This window comes from Ziziphus jujuba, chromosome 2 (assembly GCF_031755915.1).
Source record: "Ziziphus jujuba cultivar Dongzao chromosome 2, ASM3175591v1".
Taxonomy (NCBI): Eukaryota; Viridiplantae; Streptophyta; class Magnoliopsida; order Rosales; family Rhamnaceae; genus Ziziphus; species Ziziphus jujuba.
Window position 1 is genome coordinate 25,663,071 of NC_083380.1, and position 20,863 is coordinate 25,683,933.

Sequence of the window (20,863 nt, forward strand, 5' to 3'; positions counted from 1 at the left end):
GTAAGGTTGGATATTAATACTAAAGAAAGAAAATATTATATTTTTCAACAATTTAGAATAATTTTGAATTCCGTTATATTTTTCAACAATTTAGAATAATTTTGAATTCCTTTATAAGTAATAAACGAAAGTATAGCATTTTTAAAATTTATAAAAAAAATTTAAAATTGTTATCTTCTTAAAACGTTTTTTTCCTTTTAAAAGTGTAGCACTTTTTTATATTAAAATATTAGCATTCTAAGTTCAAATTCTAAGCATTCATTGAAAAAAAAAAAAAATTGTAAACATGATTGTGCAAAGTAAATTTTCTTTTTTTACATACTATTTTTGTTGAATCTAAGTTTTTCTATTGCCTGAAAAGATTTTTAATTTGTTGTGATTTTTTTAAATATGTTTATTTTTTATAAGAATAATACTAAAGATACAAAATATATCTACCACATATACAAGTTTTATGTATTAGTATATTGACATATATATAATTTTATTTATCCTTTCTATTTTTTTGGTGTCTCAAACTCATCATGAATATCATTGTTAGGGGTAATGCCAATCAAAGTAACCTTAGGTAAGGATTATATTAATATATTAATCAATACAATTATTAATTTGTTAATTTATTTAATACCTCCAACATTATTTGTTGATAGGTTTTATTATTTGAGTTTTTCTATTCATCATTATTGATGACAATTACCATTTTATGTGATAAATTTTTATTCAATACTTAATTTTACAAAATAATTTTTTATTAGTAATCGTTCAAATTTTTATTTGGCATGTAATTTTTCATTGATGATCATTTATCAATGATAACAAATAATATTTTTTATTATTATTTTGAGTAACTAATGCTAAATTATCAAATAAGTCTACCAAATGGCAAGAAATATACAAAATATTACATTTTAATAAATGAGTAAATTTAGAGTGATCAAAATTTTTGAGTTATGCTACTTGTTAGTATAATGACAATCATCCTATAAGATAAATTTTGGTTGGAATATTTATTTTGAAACCTTAAAAGTGAATATTTAGCAGTACACATTTTATTTACTATTTGATATTAAATTTCTTTGATAATCATTTAACAATGATGATAAATAGTATTTTATAAGATGTTTTTTGATGATTCGATATTTTTTTAGTAATTTGTTTTTTTATAAATACAGAGCAATATCAATTTAACAATTTTTAAAAAATTACAATATAATTTATTATTAAAATTTTAATAAAAAATTTTGATAAATAAAATTGTCCTTGATAAATAAATTTTAACTAATATGAATAAATATCAGATTTTAATACATCACACTCAGCTATGCATAAATAAAATTTTTAAAAAATAAATATAACTAAATATAAATTTATCAAATATTGCTACATGGTTACACTTCATTTGCTGTGTACCTTCTAAAAAGAGTTTTTAATTTTTTTTAATTTTTTATTTTGCCTAATTATATTTGTATTTCATTGTCTATTTTTAAACGTTAAAAAGAACCGCAACACACTGCAACAAAAGCCCTAAACTTTATCTTTCTTCCGTCGTCATCGTCACCGTCACAGTCCTAGTCTGCCCCATTCGACAAGAAGGTGGGAAAGATCGACGGGAAGTGAGTTCATAAACAGGACTCTTTCAAACCGGGTTCCTGCTTTTTGGGTCGGTGACGGGGCAGTGATTTCGTAGTATTCTTCGCGCTTGAACGCAAGCAGCGGTTGGCTAGACTGGTCGATTGGAGGATTGGCTTAGCTTGTTGCCAACCAGCTTTCTGAATCTCAGGTTTCTACACTATTACCACCTCCTTCCTGAACTCAGAACGATCGTCTCTTGAACAGCTTTCCCGAACACTCGCAGCCTTTACTTTCTCAACCCGTTTATCGACCATGAACATGAGCTTAAAATCAAGCGCAGACCTTTCTCGTTGCGTGGTAGACTCCATTAGACTTAGCAGACCCAATCCAAACCACCACCCTCATTTTTGCCATATTTGCACATTCTCATCTGGGTCTCCGTCCAATCAGTTCTCGCCGCTTTCATTGGTCGTTGAACCCCTCGGAGTGAGTAAAATTTCTCGGAGCCGAAGTGTAATTTCGATGTCGAAGAACGCGGATGGTGGACTTACGTATAAGGATGCTGGTGTGGATATCGATGCTGGGTCGGAACTCGTTCGGAGAATCGCAAAGATGGCTCCAGGGATTGGAGGATTTGGGGGTCTTTACCCTTTTGGTAGGACATGGAGTTCAATTTGTTTTGAATGACTTTCAGTTCATATGATTCATAAAGTTTGGATCTTTATTCATTTTGGTGAATATTACGGTGATGGGTCGCTGGGAAAATGGTTGATGATAATCTTGGTTTGCATTGATTTTGTTTAGTTTGCTTTAGTTTGCTGATCAAACATTTTGATGAACAGGTGATCATTACCTTGTTGCTGGTACAGATGGTGTAGGGACTAAACTCAAGCTTGCTTTTGAAACTGGAATCCATGAAACTATTGGGATTGATTTGGTAAAAAAGTGAATCGAAGCCTTTTTTTTTATTTTAATTATTATTATTTGTCAATTGGCTTTTTAATTTGCTTAAAATTTTCAGGTTGCAATGAGTGTCAATGATATTGTTACTTCTGGAGCAAAGCCATTGTTCTTCCTTGATTACTTTGCTACAAGTCGCCTTGATGTTGATCTTGCTGAAAAGGTAGACGTCAAATTTTGTATCAGTTGCTTGCAATTGTTTAAAACTACTTTCGCAGTAGCTAATTTGAGTTATATTTTCTTACTTGTAAGGTTATAAAAGGCATTGTTGATGGTTGCCAGCAATCAGATTGTGCTCTTTTAGGAGGAGAGGTAATCCAAATAATGATCCCCACATTTTCTGTCCCATTTCACTTTAGCTGTTTCAATATTTCATTAATGAAAGGGAACTTGTTGGAGTTTTTTTTTCTTTGGTTGGTTTTAAGTTCTTATGTGAAATATTGGATATTGCAATTTCATATTGACTTTATGCTTGAATTGCTTTCTATTTGGGCTTCAGCTTGAGATTGATATATATGGTCCCAATTAGTAAAATTTCATCAACTTCATATTTTTCTTAGAATAAGGACTACATGGTCCATAAAAGATTTGGTGAAATTCACATAATTGCATAGCATAAAGATTATCTAATATAACCACTGTATTTTCCTCTTTTATCAGATTTCTGTTAACTTTAGCGGGGTGTATTCTAAGGTTTTGATCTCATTTTAGAACACATACAAAATATTAATCTCTTAGGTAGAACTCATTGGGTTTTCCGATCTTTTCCAGACTGCAGAGATGCCAGGTTTCTATGCAGATGGTGAGTATGACCTCAGTGGTTTTGCAGTTGGTGCTGTGAAAAAGGATTCTGTCATAGATGGGAAAAACATTGTCGCAGGAGATATTCTCATTGGCCTACCTTCCAGTGGAGTACATTCCAATGGTTTCTCTCTTGTGAGAAGGTTGGTTGAAATTTGAAAGAATGGTTACTTTGAGTTAATTTTATGGTATTCGATTGATAATTTCAAACAATGTTTTCTGCATTCTGATTATTTATACCCTGTTATGTGATGGAAATTCTGGTTGAATATCTTTCTAGAGTTTTGGCTCATAGTGGTTCTTCTTTGAAGGACCAACTTCCTGGTGAAGATAAAACATTAGGAGAAGCTTTGATTGCACCTACTGTAATATACGTTAAGCAGGTTAAGCTTTACCGTTCTTTGCATTATTATATTCATAATGTCTCACGTTCTATAGATTTTGGAAAATCTTCATTTATTCTTATTTTATTATTTTTCCTTTCGATCTCTTATTTAAAATAGGTACTCGATATAATTAGTAAAGGAGGTGTGAAAGGGATAGCCCATATCACTGGGGGTGGTTTTACTGACAATATACCTCGAGTGTTTCCAAAGGGCCTCGGGGCTATCATCTACAAGGACTCTTGGAGAGTCCCATCTATTTTCAAATGGATCCAAGAGGTAAGAAGCGTTTTTGTTTGGTAATCTTACTACTTTTTCATTTTCCATTATAGTTTTAGTTGCTTATACTATTTCTTTCAATTCTGACTATTGTGTTTTAGCTTGTAGCCATTTTATAATTATTCTGTTTGCTTTCTAACACTAGGCTGGAAGAGTAGCAGATGATGAGATGAGGCGAACTTTTAACATGGGTATTGGAATGGTATTAGTTGTGAGCCCAGAGGCATCCCACAGAATACTTGAGGATGCAAATGGAGAAGCATACCGCATAGGTGAGGTTTCAAGTGGCGAAGGGGTGAGCTATCAATAATTTAAGTATCATATAATGCTTTTTATGTGTGTTTTTCCCACCGAGTTGAGATAAAGGACATCGAGATAAAGGAAGTCGCGGCCTGACAATTTACTTGTAGCTTTGACAATAGTTGCACAAAATATATAATACATAATTCAATGGAAGTTTGTGGCTAAGATCGATCTTGTGAATTTTGTAGCAGGGATATAAACTTAGCTATGAATATTTGCCATTTTTATTCATCTCTTCATGTGTATCAAGTATGGTTTCTACAATGGTGGCTGGTGTAAGCTAAATGAATGGAAGTAGAAGACAGAGGTAATCTCTGTGAAAATTGGTGCTAGTGGTACCATCTATAGCTTTGCACAGCTAATTTGGGTTGTTGTGGATGCAATTATGTGCATTGAGTTCTGGGATCTTCCCTTTGGTCTTAGATATCCAGGAGAAAGGGACTTTTGCATATTATATTGGAAATGGAGTCTGCTCGTGGAACAGCTGATGAAGAATCAAGAAGATGGTGCTCATCATTTTTTCAATATGATCATTATTCCAGTACTATTAAAATATGACTAATTTTAAATATTTACTAATTTCTAAACCAATTAGCTTAACTTTGTTATTTTCTTTTTCAATTTTTAAATAATTTTTAAATTTTTAAAATCCACAGAGAGAAAATATTGTTTTACTCAAAAGATATAAAGAGAAGTTTGATTTATAAAGACAGTTTACCCTGAACCATCAATAAAACATTGTACCCAAGCTACATGTAACACAAGAAGTTGTGCTCTTGTACCATTTGTGAGAAGTTATAACCAGCTCTAAAAGTGCAAATTACATATAACCTATTGGTAGATGTTTAAATTCTGGTTAGACTTATACAGTGTATATGATGGTAGACATTGAATTGCTTCAAAAACTTGCATTAAAAATGTCATGGATTTTGTGAGCTAGTTATATCCTAAAAAAGGCAAGGTTAATGAGCAACTAATGCAATTTAAATCTTCAAAACTTAATAAAAGGATATATAAATATATACCTATCTTTGAGTTTTGATACAGTTTATTACATACCAATGCCTTTGTAGTTTTAACATTTTTACACTTACTCTCTATGCTATCAAATTAGTATCAACACTCGTAAGTTTGTAAAGTGTAACGTCATTTCAAAACCTTTTAATTGCAACCTTTTTAACTGCTAAATTATATTAAATAGAATAAAATATTCGAATCTAATTATGTCTTAATAATTTTTGAGGCACTACTCTAAAAAACAATATTTAGGGTTCTAATTAAATATTATTTTTAATAAAATAGATTTTTTGATATAAAATCTATATGTGCAAAGTTACTAATTAAATTTTTATATTTAAGATTTAATAATAAATATTTTTTAGTTGATAAAATTATTAAATTGTTCAATCTTTGTAAAACTTAGTTGAATATAAATAAGATTTTATTAATTTCAATTTTTAAAATCTCCTTTCCACTTAAGCTATATTAACAAAAAATAATAAATTCATGCGTTGTGAAAATAAATTTTTTATTTTATTTTATAAAGTTTAGTATCTCAAATGCTATTTTTATTTATGGATTTATTTTTTCTTTGACTTTTAATTTTTAAAATAAATCGTATCAATTTATTTGAATTAAGATATAAAGGAGAAAAATGAAAACAGAAACTAGAGAAATACAAAGTTTAATTTTTTTTTATGAACAGTAAATAATTAAAATCATAAATTTATAGAAAACAAAAAAATTAAAAATATTATGAGTATGAATAATATAAATTCATTAAAATAAATAATAACTGACAAGTTTATTTTTTTATTTTAGAGCCATTTGGATTAAAATTGTAAATTATATAAGTTGAATGCTAATATTAAATAAATATGAAAGATGAATGAATAAGATAGGATAAAAATAAGTAAAATGAGAAAAAACATAAACAAATGAGAAAAAAATGCATAAGAGGAATATTTAACATATATATTCTTTTTTTATTATTAAAATTTAATCAATTATAGGTATAAAAAGTTTAATTGAACTTGATTGATGTTATTTTTAAAAAATAAAAATAATTATCATAATAAATGATCAATTAAAAATCACTTAAAAAATAAATAATCAATTAGAAATAATTTATAATTCTTTTTAAGTCAAAATTTTTATATTTCCAAAATAAACTAATAATTATATTTTATTTAATAAATACATATATATTTATATATATATATATATACTATATGGAATATTTTTTGGGCCCAATGTCTTAGAGGCCTATGCCCTAAGGCGGCCATGATTATATCACAGTTCGAAGAGGAAATTTACTACGTAAACATTTTTGAACCGTAAATTCATATTACAGAAAAAAAAAAATACAAAAATGTTGACATTACAAAAGATACTGGTGCAAAGAAAAATTATTATAATAAAAATAAAACATAAATAATAAAGGTATAAATGAACCTACAAGAATATTAAGAAAAATGTTATGGTTAGATAACTATATTATCATTTTGACTTTATTGGTTAAAAAAATTAATATAGCCTATATAAATAATGTAACAATTATATATATATATATATAAAACATTTTTTTTTTTAGCATTATTGTCATTGTAAAAAAAAAAAAAAAAGACATGTAAATTGAAACAAAAATAAGGAGCAATTGGGTAGAATGGGCAATGGAAACAAAGTACAACACCCGCGTCTTCCTCGACAGTGACCCGTTAATGTTGACCAAATTTCGAATCCAAAGGGAAGGACCAACACCAACACCAACACCAACAAGACCCACCCACAACCTAACCTCCTCCACATTCACCCCCATTTTGTCTCCATATCGTTCGCTTCCCCAGGGACCAACCACCTTCTTCTCCGATCAATCTCCATTTTCCGTACGTATTTTCCGTCAATCGGCTTCATCTCGAATTTGAATCTTTTTTTTTTTTGGTTAAATTTTGAATTTCTTTTGAGAAATTTGGGTTGGTTTTCTGTAAATTGGGGTTTCAGGTGGGGGCAATAGAAATTGGGAAAAGATGAGTGAGGTATTCGATGGTTACGAGCGCCAGTACTGCGAGGTCTCGGCAAATCTCTCGCGGAAGTGCACGGCAGCCAGTGTTCTTGCAGGAGGTAATAAACCCCCAACAAAAATAAAAATAAAAAAAATCAATTTTTTATTTCAAAGAAGAAGAAAGATTACATTTTGTCCGATTTATTTTTGTGGGTATTATGTTTTCCATCTCTTTTTGGTTTCTACAGAGCAGAAAAAGCAAAGGATTTCAGAAATCAAAGCTGGATTGGACGATGCTGATGCTTTGGTACGCTTACTGTCCCTCTGATCCTCATTTATTTTTTCCTTTCCTTCCTCTTCTTTTTATAGTTTTATTTAAATAATATTCTCAATTATAATCAGATTTCAAATTCTATAACATTCTATAATGTATATTAGATTTTTTTTATTTTTTATTTTTATTTATTTATTTATTTTTGGTTATTGTTTTTTGGGTACTGCATTTTTGTAATATTGGACCAAGATTGCAATGTGGGTAATTTTCAGCTTAGGAAAATGGACCTTGAGGCAAGGAGTTTGCAGCCAAGTGTTAAGGCAACTCTTCTGGCTAAGCTCAGAGAATACAAAACTGATTTGAACAATTTGAAAAACGAAGTTAAGAGAGTCTCATCTTCCAATGCCAGTCAAGCAGCCCGAGATGAACTGTTGGAGTCAGGAATGAAAGATGCAGTGTCGGTATATTTGCATCAACACTGAATCCTTTTCCAATTTCTTGCCCTTATTATGCTGTTTGTATTTTCTGTAGTTTGGTATTAGTTAAAAAATTCTTGTGATCTGGTTATTGCCCTTTGTTGGATTATCAAATCTGATATCTACCTTTGCTTAGGATTTGGATATTTCTATGTTAAAGTTGGGCTTGTTGTTTTGTTGCATTTCCTTCAAAGTTTTATCGGCATTTATTTTAAGTCGAATTATTATATGTCCGCTTTTGCTATAGGAGAATCAGTGATACTCTTAATGAAGTTCCCGTACAAGTATTTTGTGATTGATATGTGGCTAATTTAACGATCTTCTTACTCTTTTTTCCTTTTATTTGTTAGCTATGTTCTGATTTTATAGCTAGATAACTACTCAGTTTCATTATCCTATTCCAATTATTTGGGCAATATTCTAAACTTTGCACTCCATTGGAGCATTTCAATAATTGGAATGATCACTCTCTGGAGTTGTGGAAAATAATTAAAATGAAATCTAAGTAGGCCATTTTCCAGGTATATATTCCAGATTTTCGAAATCCTGATTATATAAATCAGTTATGATTTTAAAGCTACCAAGTAATAATATAGTGGTTTTCCTCTAAATGGATTCTCTTGCAGTATGATTTTAGGGCCTCAATCTTGACCATGCCAACTTGGGTGTTAATGGAATAGAATGCATGTGGTGCATGGGACCACTGATATTTTTTTACTTTATTACCAATTGTAGCTTTCAATTTCTGTTGAAGTTTCAGTGTTGCTCTTGTCATTTCCCATAACTTAATATTATGTATGCATGATTACAAAGCCTGCATTTCTGAACTTTGTAATGTAATATATGATTAGATGTCATAAATGATAAAGGAATTGGTCAGCTGATAAAGAGTCGAAACCAAAAGAATACTTGATCTAAACGTGTACTCTCAGATTGTAACTTTTCATGCAAGTAAATAGTGGAAATTGGCTGAGATATTTAGCTATTTATGGATATTTAGCATAAAAACATGATAGCATTTCCATTAAAAAGGAGGAAAAATCACTAGTAGTTTCCTTATTCTGTGCTTAATTTTGCTCATCCTGTTATGGGGCAATCAAACACATTTTTAGTTAGGTTTGGAATGGTGAGTGTGCTTGAGGAGTTATACATGCATTTATTAAATCTAAAATGGGGTTCAGTTTTTATGTGGCTCCTCGTGAGGTATGACATATGTACTGGAATTACTAGGGATGATTCAATTTCTCCACACTAGAATGTTGCCTAAAACTAAAGCAATATAGAAATCTGAAGCCGGTTACCTATTTTTGCTCCTACTCTTTTTTTTTTTATGACATTTTTTTTTGGTCCTTTTGTGTGTGTGTGTGTTTGTGTGTATATATATATATATATATGAGTTACTTGTAGCAAAGTTGATACTTCTCCCTAAATTGAGTTTGCAAAGTTTGTGTTTTGAAATTGCTCATTTCTATATTTTTGTCCATTCGCCTGCTTACTTCTGTAATTTTGGTTATGATTATTTTTCAAATCCATTATTCAGTCAGTTTTGTGCTTTTGTGTTTTTTCCATGTATTTCATAGCTTTCTTGATCATTACTTGTCATGGAAAAGGATATTTTTAATTATTACCCCTTTGCTTAACTAATATTTTTTGTGGACAACTGTGGATCCTGGTACAGGTGTCCAACGACCAGAGAGGAAGATTGTTGATGTCAACAGAGAGATTAAATCAGTCCACTGACAGAGTTAAGGAGAGTAGAAGAACAATGCTGGAGACGGAGGAACTTGGTGTTTCAATTCTCCAAGATTTGCATCAACAACGACAATCTCTTCTGCATGCCCACAAGACGGTATGCCTTTACCTATTCTTTTTATCCTTTGTATTCAGCGATATTTCTGTTGTTTTACTGAATTTGTAGCATGTACTATCAGTGTTAGTTCCATTGCCATTAGCCAAAATTTCTACCGATAAAATAGTCAAATGGGATGATGAATGCAGCATTTTCATTGATGTTTCCATAATTCTGCAGCTTCACGGGGTCGATGAGAATGTTAGCAAGAGCAAGAAAATATTGACAGCCATGTCAAGAAGGATGAGCAGGAACAAGTGGATAATTGGCTCTGTTATTGCTGCCCTTGTTCTTGCAATTTTATTCATCCTTTATTATAAGCTTACTCATTAGTCTGTTGTGCTGGCCTCCATTGTGCAAATATAGCATTTGATTTCACATTCAGCATTCTCAGGCTGGTGTTTCTGTCTGTTGTTGAATTTTATATGGGATTTTATTTTATTTTTTCCATTTTGTGTTAACCTCTATATTTTTATTTTCTGATTTATTTCTTTGGTCCAATTTGAGCAACTAGCAAAAATGGTTGCTAATTGTGAAGAGGACAGGAAACCACTCTTATCTAAAATCATTATATCCTCTTAAATTTATTACATCTCTCTCAATGTATTGTATGGATAATCTTTTGTGGGACTGAAAATCACAATTTGATGAAACTTTTTTTTTCCCTTATTAATTCTAAATTCGATACAAGCATTAAATGAAGCTGAACGACAATGAAGTTTCTATACTTCATTTCCTTGGGGGTTTTTGGCACTTTAAAATTATTAACATATTCTGCCAGAAATTAGTGGAAAAAGTTTTGGTTTGAATAATAATTTTATAATGGAATTTTTTTGGTTGAATGCTTGCGATGGAGATGAATGATGTGTTTGAATGTCTAGTTTGATCGCTGATAGATCATACATTTTGGTGATGAATCATACATTAATCATACATTTTGGTATCTGTAGCATTAGTGAAATTTCAAAGGACTTAGACATTCAGCATACTTTTGTGCTGCTTTTAGACTTCTAAAATAGATTATGGATTACTATTTATCTAAAATGAAATGTTTGACAAATTTACAATAATCGGATTCTTTTAAAATAACCCTTTGTAAAAGTAGAATCTAAGGAGCTAAAATATTGTTGCTATAATTTTCTACATGTCATTGAACAACACAAAGGAGTATATGTGTGTATGTGTGTGTGTGTATATATATATATATATATATATATAGAGAGAGAGAGAGAGAGAGAGAACTATGTTTTTTATACCAGAATTAACGTTAGTATTTAATTTTTTTAGCTTTTAAATCACAATAAAAATTGAAATTTCAAACTATATTTATTAATCATTGGATTTTGATATGATTTTTTTTTTAAATAGAATTTTGATATATCAATCTATCTATAGTTTACTATTTTAAATTTTAAATTTTAAATTTTGATGTGATTTAAATTATTATAAAATAAAATTAAATATTAAAACTATCAATTTATCTGACTCTTTCTCTCTATATATAGGTATGTATCACGTTACAAAATCCACATTCAATATGTAACATGCATGGACGAAAGTCCATTGCATTACATGTAAAATGTGAATATGAATCCTCAATCAATTAATTGTTTTCATTTCGTCAACTATCCACTTCCTCACTCTGTCCTAAACTACACGGTCACTGATTTTTTATTTTGCGCTCATTAGACTGAAGGTTATAAAAGCAGATTATATAAAGAAGAAAACTAAAAGATATTTAGCTTCCAAGAAATGTAAGAAAAAAAAAAAATTGCATAGAACCTTTTTCCTTTGGCAGTAATGTTATATGCAATATGCAGATTACCAATTTATCTGTAAGAATATATATTCTATTATTTGATTTATTAAGATATTAACATAATTTAAAAATAAATAATTAAATTTTCAAGTGAATAAGTGTAATTAAATATAAACCAATTAATCGATAAATGTACTCTTAATAAATAGGTTTGTAGACTGGATTGTGCCTAACTAAAAAAGGTTGATTATATTTGAACATGAATCTTACCATCATTTTGATTTCTTCAACCACACCTAACAAGTCTAGTTCTGATTCACTATGTCTTTGTAGGACTTTTGTTTTTTGTTTTTATTTCTTTTCGGCCGCTTATTGGACTGAAGTATGAAACAAAGCAGATGTCAACAAAAATCAGAAAAATGTTCCTAATATTTTTTTTAATATGGATGTTGTTTAAGGTTTAAGATAATATATATATATATATATATATTTTACCTTAATTCCTTATAGCGAGTGAGTTTAGACAACTCAATTGTCTTATAGGAGACAACACTGTGGGCACCGCAACCTCTCCCGGCCAATGGCAAAGCAAGGATTCAAAGTAACCATTGCTTGTAAATCCCTTCTTTTTTTTTTTTTCTTTTTTTTTTTTTTAAATGAATGCTACAACTCACTGTAACTTGGGAAAAAAAGGAATTCAGCTAGGCCAAAGTTTAAATCTAAATTTGGACATGTATTGTCAATGACTTTTACTACTGAATCAAACCTATAAATATAAACTGCTTTCTTATCAACTTAAGACTACGATTACCATAGCATGTACAAGAGTACTAGTAAAAAATCTCCATGCTATTCATAAACTACCATATTCAAAGTCTTTTTTTTATTACAAAAATAAAAAACTACAAACTATTTAGGATCTGTTTGGTAATGCATTGGCTTTTTTATTTTTATTTTTTGGTTTCTTCTACTTAATTGTATGTAATTTACTTCAAATGTTAAAGTTTATAAAATTTATTAAACATCTCAAATAACTATAAATTTAAAATAAATAACCAAAAACCAAAATCTAACACAATTCCTATTTGATTTGGTTTGTTCATTTTTTTTTTTTCAAATCCTTTAAAGTTTGTTGACAAATACTATCCAACATTTGAAGCAAGCAAACAAAAAGTGAACACATTACCAAATGACAGCAATATAAAGTCTTAAGGGACTCCCAAAAGTGAGTCATCGCAAGGAAAAAGGAAAAAAGAACCCAAAAGAACAGAAAAGGAAAGCACCATTAATTTATGACACCACCCAAGCTTTTGAAGGATTAGAAGTGTTTTCTTCAAACGAAATCCTCAAGATATCCCTCGACAACAAAAGGTGCACTGTGCATTGGGGAGGCAGAGCAAATTACGGTTAAGAGAAGAGTCAAGACGGAAAGGAGCTAAGAATTCTCCATCGACCACTTGACCGTATCTCATATTTTCATCAAAAATAAGTTGCAGTTGAATAAAAATCCAGGCTTTATAAGGTCATTCTTCAAATTCAAGCTTAATCCAGACTTATTTTTATGCTAAGTTAACTAACTAGTTATACTAGCTACAAAAGCAACCAATCTCTTCAAAACTAAATAAACCATCATCCGAAGCATAATAGAATTGCACGCATGCGGGTCATACCATATATTTAAATACATCTTGTAACTCTGAAATTTGCTTAGTCTGTTGTATAGGGTGTAAGAACTACATGCATAATTAATGTTTTGTTTCGAGCTACAGAAAATGAAGGAAAGAGATACATGGGATTTGATATTTTAAAAATTTGAGTGAAAATTCCACACAAGATAAAACTTATTTTGTATTTATCAACTTTTCAAAATTCTTAAGAAAATAGTTGGTAGATTAACCCATTTTTACCTGCCTGGTTTTTGAACAAGGAAATGATTCAGAGAACAATCTGCTTGCGATCCCATTGTTAAGTGTGGAACATAACATCGAAGCCCATTGTTAAGTGTGGAACATAACATCGAAGCGCTTCAGGTGGTGCATATTCTGAGCAATTCTGAAACTGAGGTTACAAAAGGATGTTTTATAATGATGTGATCCACTTTGATTATATTAATTCTTGGAATTAAATGGCACACTTTATCCGCGTTCCTTTAATGATGCTTTCTTCCATGTAATAATGCAGCATCAGTTGCCAATCTTCCACATGCAGAGCATCTAAAGATGCAGACGCTCCACAGCAAATTTTAAATAATGGCAACCATATCCAGGAATTAAGCATCTTTCCCTCATTAACAAGCCATAAAACATTAGTACTCAGATGCACCATCTTGAGGAGAGGAATCCCTTGATGCAAGCTCATCATCATCATATTCATCATCATCATAATCAGTAGAAGTTGGTTGCCCGTTAAGATCCACATTTACACCATTAACCTTCCTCACAAACTGTCCCCGCACACGAGGCCGCCTTTCAGCAAGGCGCTTTCGATTAACATATCTAATCTTTTTATCAAAACAGCGTTCCTTTCTTTTCTGCCTGAACTTTATCAAAGCAGCCTCTCTTCTATCAACTTTGTTTATTTTCACTTCATTAGAAGAAGAACTTCCAAAAGATGGCCATGAGTTAGTTGGCATTTGACCAGGTTGTAAGCATATGCTGACTGGATAGTAGGGGAATGAAGCCATCCCAGATACATGAGGAGGGCATTGTGGAAGATGATTGTATTGTGGCATCATCGATGCAGTAGCATGATTTTGCATGTCATGAAGATTCTTCTGATATGCTTGTGGCGTTGATGACATCATAACTTGGTTTACAACCCCAGACATACAATATGGATAAGCGACCGGTGCAGGTAACCCAGAAACATCATGTTGAGGTTCATTTCTAGGAGGCACGGGCACATGTGAGAACTTATCTTCCCTGAAATTCTTTTCATGTACAAATTTTGTCAATTCAGGTGGGGTGCAAGACCTTTCCATTGAAAGCGAATCTGGAAGGCTACTACTGCTTGGCAAGTCATCTCCCTGTGAATAGCTTTCCCGTGCCTCTCCATTTTCATGTACATGGGGATCATCAAGAGCTTGGTTATCAAGTTCCTGATGTTTCCCATCAGCCCTGATATCTTGAGTGGCATTGACTTCAATATGGGGAACTGCTTGAGTGTTGTTTTTTGTGCTTAATTTGACATAGGTAAAAAAGGCAGAGGATTCGCCAATCTTTAGCTCACTCTTTTTTGGGCCACTGCAAAATTGCCCTGCAAGTAAAATTATAAAAAATGAATAAATAAAAAAGCTTTCAAGCGACAAAGACATATGGAGATGGTGAGCCACTCACCTGTTCGGCGATCAGTAATTCCTGGCACATCAGGCCGATATTCAAATAAATTGGTGAATGGAGGTTCTACAACAGCAGTGGCAGCTGCAGCAACAGCAGCTACAGTAGCAGCAGGAGCTACAGTAGCAGCAGCAGACTGGAAAAGAGAACATATAAACACATGCACACACTCGATGAATACTGTTGGTTTTCTTTGAGAGTTGCAGACACATCCAATAGTTTAAAAAAGAAGGGACAAGAAAGGATTATTTGAACACACCAACTAACCTATTCTGAATGCAGAGACTAGTAGAGGATTGCAAAACAAATTCAATACTCATTAATTGGGGAGTGGACGCCCCATGATGTAATGGCTCACATGTCTAGTTGGCTCAATGCCCAAAACAACACAACACAGCAACTAACCTGTTTATTATGAAGAGATGCATCATAACACCTACTTATTTTCTCAACATGCCCAAACAACACAACACAGCGACTAACCTGTTTATTATGAAGACATGCATCATAATACCTACTTATTTTCTCAAGTTCAGAAGTTGCTTGCATCAATCATAATATATTCTCTTTTTATTTTTCAAACCAAATTTTATACAACACAGCGACTAACCTGTTTATTATGAAGAGATGCATCATAACACCTACTTATTTTCTCAAGTTCAGAAGTCCCTTGCATCAATCATAATATATTCTCTTTTTATTTTTCAAACCAAATTTTATCCATATGGAGTTTCATATTGAAAAATGACAGCAAAAGGAGACTAGTTGATGATTTTAAAATTGAGTTTATGCTCTACAATATGATTATACATATATATGATACATAAATAACATTAACAGGGTCAGTTTCTCCAGGAATTACAGATTGGAAGCAGAGCTGGTTTCAACCAGTACTTTATATCAGTATAGGCTAAAATGTAGAAAACATACAAGGGAAAAGAAAAAAAAAAAAAAAAAAAAACCATACATATATGCATGTGTACTTGACTTTTGAATTTACTTCATGCACATGTAAGTGAGAATGCATGTACACTTATGTGCTGTCAAAATGCACGGAAGAAGCCTGACTATTTTCTGTGATTGATAACAAACGAGGAAAAAGGAAAAAAAAAAAAAAAAAAAAAAAGGTTTACATATAAATATGACATTCAAATTTCACATTTTTGAAAGAGTTATAATGATTATCCGGAAAGAAATATAATCATCAAGAATTTCTACATTTTCCAAGTCTATTGTGGAAAAGGAAATTGACTCCCAGGGTGTACAATTTTGTTCTTATATAGGTTGAGCTAAAACTTCAAATTATACTCACCTCATCTTCCTGAGGAACTGATATTCCCATCTCTGGTTTAGTGCTCTTGTGCGATCTGTCATCTGTGTCATCGGAAAACAAAGTAGTACTATTGGTATTGCCATCACTAGGATCTGATGCCACAAGCTCAAGGTCATAGTACAAGATGTTCTTCTCTGCTAGTCCAAGCTGTCAAATATAGATAAAAGCATATCAATACCAATTTGGCAAGACATGACTGGCCATGCTAAATTTCATAATTTTAACGAGGCAAACGTATCATTCCTAATTGTAATGACATTCAAATCAGCATGGGCCACCATAATATTCAAATTTAGACGAGCCAAAGAGTAGATCATAATATGACATTCAGGTCAGAACCTCATAGTAAGATACTATGACTTGGAAAGCACATCAATTCCGCACCACCTCCAAGAAATATTCCCATGATGATTATTCTATTGTCTATTTTACTTCCCTAAATTTGTACTCTAATTAATTCAAATTGTCTAATTGGATTGGGATGAAGAAAAACTGATTAACCAAGAAATGTCTAAAAGAACAGGAAAACAGGGGGGGAAATTCATATTTACACAAACAGACCATGCGCCTTCTTCTCCACATGTGTGTCCACAGGTTCAAAAGTTCATTGGTTCGTAACGGCTTTACAAGATAGTCAGCTGCTCCAAGCCTCAAGCACTTAACAACAATAGAAACCTCATCCTGTGCTGACATCACTAGTAAAATAAAATAAAACCTACAATAAGGAAACAAGCATAATATACCTTGAAGAGAGAACGTCAATGATAGGGAAAGTGGGATAAAAGAAGACTGGGGGGGGTGGTGGGGAGAGTGGGGGGAAGAGACTTACTGATAACAGGAATGCGTCGTAAATCTTTATCCCTAGTAATATACTTCAACAGTTTCATGCCTTTTGTCATTGGAAGGTCAACTTCAGCAAGTATGATATCTATATCTGAACCTTCTGCATTCAATGCGTCGATGACCTGTCTAGCAGACCTCACTGAAATCACTGTAAAGCAAAAAATCCAGAGTCATTAAGAAATACATAATAGAAGTTCAGAAGGACATCACAACAAAAGGGCTACTTCGAGATGCAAATTCAAAAAACAATACAAAGGATAAAAGGATATAAGTAACACATACTACAAATATAAGAGGAGGTATATAAATTCTACCAACAGAAGCAAAGGACACAAATAGAAATATGAAAAGATATTAACCACAGGCCAGTTTCCTATAAATGGCTGTAAATAAGATAGTAAGTGATATTTATCCACTCATTAGAAGCAAACCCAGTAGAAGGCATTGCTGCTGTCAAATTTCAGTTTCCAACTTGAAGCCAAACTCAAGGGGCCATTACTGAATCACAACGGCCATGTAAACATTCTTGAAACAAGCCTAGTGTTAAATTATTTATGTCAAACAAGTCAATTCTCAAATTTGCATCTAAAACTTTTCTCAACTGGAGCAAAGGAAAATAACCACAAAGAGATCGGGATAAAACATTTCTTAAGTACACCTTTAGATGGAAATAGATTCTATAAAAAGAACAAATATCAAAATATGTCCAAATTTAATCTATTATATCAACAATGTCAAGTAGTAATTCACATAAAATGATTACGCAGATTCAACATACGATAATTCCACTTTATCTTTTTTTTTCCCCTTTTTTTTTCCTTCAAATTATTTTCAATTTTTTAACTGCTAACATGGAATAAGATTTACCATACTCCACAGTAAACTAATCTATTATAGTCAACAAATGGCAAGTAATCCACATATGATAATTACTCGGAGTGACCTTTTTCTAAATAAATAATAATAATAACAAAAAAAAAAAAAAAAAAAAAAACCAACAAAATAGAAAATTTTAGTTTTTACCCTCCTTCCTAAATTATATCTGACATGGAATAAGCCTTACCATACTCCACAGCAAACTAATCATATCCACACATGCACATCAAAACTCCATAAACACAAAACAAAACCCAATTCATGTTAAGTAATAATCAAACAAAAACAAAACATAACTAAGCAAAACAAGAGCTAACAGAATAGCAATTCATATATATACATATATACCCTGATAAGAGCATCTCAAAAGAAGTGTGAAAACCTCCTTGGAACTTTCGGAATCATTATCGCAAAGCAATATCCTAACTTTGCTCCTATCTATGAACCCATCACCGCCGCCTCCACCTCCACCACCACCACCACCACCACCAACACCTCCGCCGCCAGTGCTCCCACCTTCACAGTTCTTGTTCAAATTCAGCCCCTTACCCTCCATGGCTAAGCCAACCAACCACTCAAAACGCTGTCCAAAAGCTTCAAATTTCCATCAACAACAAGATTCCTTGGTACTCACCACATAAACCCCCCCCAAAATCACAACCTCTTCCCCTATTCCTCAGTCCCAACTCACATAAACAAAAGCTTGCAATCACAAAAAAAAAAAAAAAAAAAAAAAAAAAAAAAAAAAAACAACCCACTAAAGAAAAAGAAGCAAATATCAAAGCACTTCCATGAAAAGACCTTTTGGTACAACCTCTAACAAAATATCCTATCTACCAGTTAGGGTTTTCATATTCTAGGGTTCTGAGTGGTCAGAAACTCCATTGGAGAATCCAAAAAACCCACCCGTCCGTACATTTCCACAGACACCCAGTAGGGAGAAGACTTAGAAAAGCTGTTAAAGAACTGATGTTTAGGTGTTCACCCCCGGCGCACATTATCCCAAACCACAACCGACAAACCAACAAAAAACAATTGAAAAAAAAAATAAAAATAAAAATCAGCTCCTCATCATCTCAGTCGATCATGACGGTCCATACGCAAAGACCCCAGCGGGACCCTCTGATATAATCAACGGCCGGATTCGGGGATCACCGGAGTTCGGCGCACGTTAGCAGAGAGCGGTGCAGAAATCCGACCCGGCAGCGAGAAATCAGAGCAAAAGCAATCTAAAAGCCTTCTTCGCAAAAAAAAAAATAATAATTTTTTTCGTAATCAACAGCTTTTTCTTGTCCATTAAAATATAAAAAAATATTTTTTTAAAGAAAATAAAAAAAAATCCAACAGATAAAAAGATATTTATTTTATTTATAAAAGGGATACCAATGGCTAAAATAAAAAAAAATCCAACAGATAAAAAGATATTTATTTTATTTATAAAAGCGATACCGATGGAGGCTAAAATGCGCGGAGGAGGATAGGGAGAGAAGGTAAAATGGAAGGCTGTGATTGGGTGTGGTCGGAGTTTGTGGGAAGGTGGATGCAGTGAGCATATCTGCGCAGGTTAGTAAATGGAGGGCGTGGCAGGGTTAGGGGGGACAGGTGAGAGAAAAAGTGCACAAAAGAAAAAGTGAAATGCGGATAGTTTGGTAGAGATAGAGAGGAAGCCACGTCAGCTTGAGATCTGTTCTAATAAGGGAAAGGCAAAGGAAAAGTCTTCCCTATTTGGATTTTTTATTTAATAAAAAAAATATATATATATAAATAATAAAATTAAATTACAAAAATAACAAAAATAAGAAAATGCCCAAATGTGGCAGATACGCCAGCAGCTTCTTGATCCTCTTTTTGCAAATTGTCACCAACCATTTGTTTCCACGTGTTTTTTTTTTTATTCTTTTTCCCTACTTCTTTAATTATGTTCACAAGGAAAAATTTTTTTTTAAAAAATAATAATAATAATTATACTTTTTTTTTTTTTTCCCTTCCCATATCCATGAGTTTGAGGGATTGGAGCTTCAGGATTACCAGAAGAAACAATGATTTTGTAACTAAACTTTTATATTTAAATATAATTATACATTTTATATAATTTGATATTATTTACATAATATTTCTCAATACACTTGCAAATTTGATAATTCATAAATAAGTAAGGCTGGTCCTTTGGCATGCCTTTCACACTCATATATTTGAAATTATAGGTTTGAATCACATCCTTTTAGATTATAAATTTATAAAAAAACAAAATGTGCATAGAAAAACTTTATAGGCACATTTAGAAACAACCATATAAATATTATTGATATGATAGCATTTTTAGTTATCATAATCCTTGAGAAGTGGGTTGGCTATGTGACATGTCATCAAGTCATGGATTCAAGTTATAGTCCCTTTATTATCCAAAAAATTAAATAAATAAAAGAGTCACACTTCCTTTTTCTTTTTAAAGATTAGAAAATTATTAATCCTAAAATTATAGCTGAACCAAAAAAAAAAAAAAAAAAAAAAAAAAGAGGGAAAAAATTGGATTACAAAAAAAAGAATAAAAGAAAAAAGTGTACATAAGGACTTTTCAAGCACATTTAGAAACAACAATATAAATATTACTGATATGCTAGTAGTTTTAGCTATATTACCCTTGAAAATTATTTTATAGTTCTATAGCCTTGAAGCTCTTGTTTTTAACGAATAATTAAGAACTGAAACTTTGGGGTGATGAAACTTTCTTATTTCATATCATCATCATCATTATTAGTACTCGTAGTAGAAATTCAAATTTTGGATTAGTCTACGAGAAAATAATAACTTACACATAT

General features: G+C 31.7%; 3 protein-coding genes across 5 annotated transcripts; 2 read left to right on the forward strand and 1 right to left on the reverse strand.

Annotated features, from left to right (window-relative positions):
• Positions 1-1,482: 1,482 nt before the first annotated feature.
• LOC125422507 (phosphoribosylformylglycinamidine cyclo-ligase, chloroplastic/mitochondrial) lies at positions 1,483-4,529 on the forward strand. Its single transcript, XM_048474425.2, has 8 exons — positions 1,483-2,227; positions 2,415-2,509; positions 2,594-2,695; positions 2,785-2,844; positions 3,304-3,476; positions 3,614-3,716; positions 3,837-3,995; positions 4,141-4,529. The coding sequence occupies exons 1-8, from the start codon at positions 1,885-1,887 to the stop codon at positions 4,303-4,305; spliced, it is 1,200 nt and encodes a 399-aa protein (XP_048330382.2). The 5' UTR covers positions 1,483-1,884; the 3' UTR covers positions 4,306-4,529.
• Positions 4,530-6,964: 2,435 nt separating this feature from the next.
• LOC107419191 (vesicle transport v-SNARE 13-like) lies at positions 6,965-10,488 on the forward strand. Of its 2 annotated transcripts, XM_016027932.4 has the most exons (6): positions 6,965-7,183; positions 7,299-7,418; positions 7,548-7,606; positions 7,846-8,034; positions 9,728-9,898; positions 10,079-10,488. In XM_016027932.4, the coding sequence occupies exons 2-6, from the start codon at positions 7,325-7,327 to the stop codon at positions 10,229-10,231; spliced, it is 666 nt and encodes a 221-aa protein (XP_015883418.3). In that variant the 5' UTR covers positions 6,965-7,183; positions 7,299-7,324; the 3' UTR covers positions 10,232-10,488. The 2 variants fall into 2 exon arrangements, with proteins under 2 accessions (XP_015883418.3, XP_048330486.2); XM_048474529.2 differs by lacking the exons at positions 6,965-7,183; positions 7,299-7,418 and having other exon boundaries at positions 7,823-8,034.
• A 2,810-nt stretch (positions 10,489-13,298) lies between these two features.
• Positions 13,299-19,631, reverse strand: LOC107419202 (two-component response regulator-like APRR1). 2 transcript variants are annotated; one of them, XM_016027947.4, is made up of 6 exons: positions 18,393-19,631; positions 17,155-17,316; positions 16,887-17,020; positions 16,305-16,472; positions 14,993-15,128; positions 13,299-14,912 (listed from the first exon to the last, which is right to left on the reverse strand). In XM_016027947.4, the coding sequence occupies exons 1-6, from the start codon at positions 18,598-18,600 to the stop codon at positions 13,963-13,965; spliced, it is 1,758 nt and encodes a 585-aa protein (XP_015883433.3). In that variant the 5' UTR covers positions 18,601-19,631; the 3' UTR covers positions 13,299-13,962. The 2 variants fall into 2 exon arrangements, with proteins under 2 accessions (XP_015883433.3, XP_048329593.2); XM_048473636.2 differs by having other exon boundaries at positions 18,427-18,552.
• Between the last annotated feature and the right edge of the window lie 1,232 nt (positions 19,632-20,863).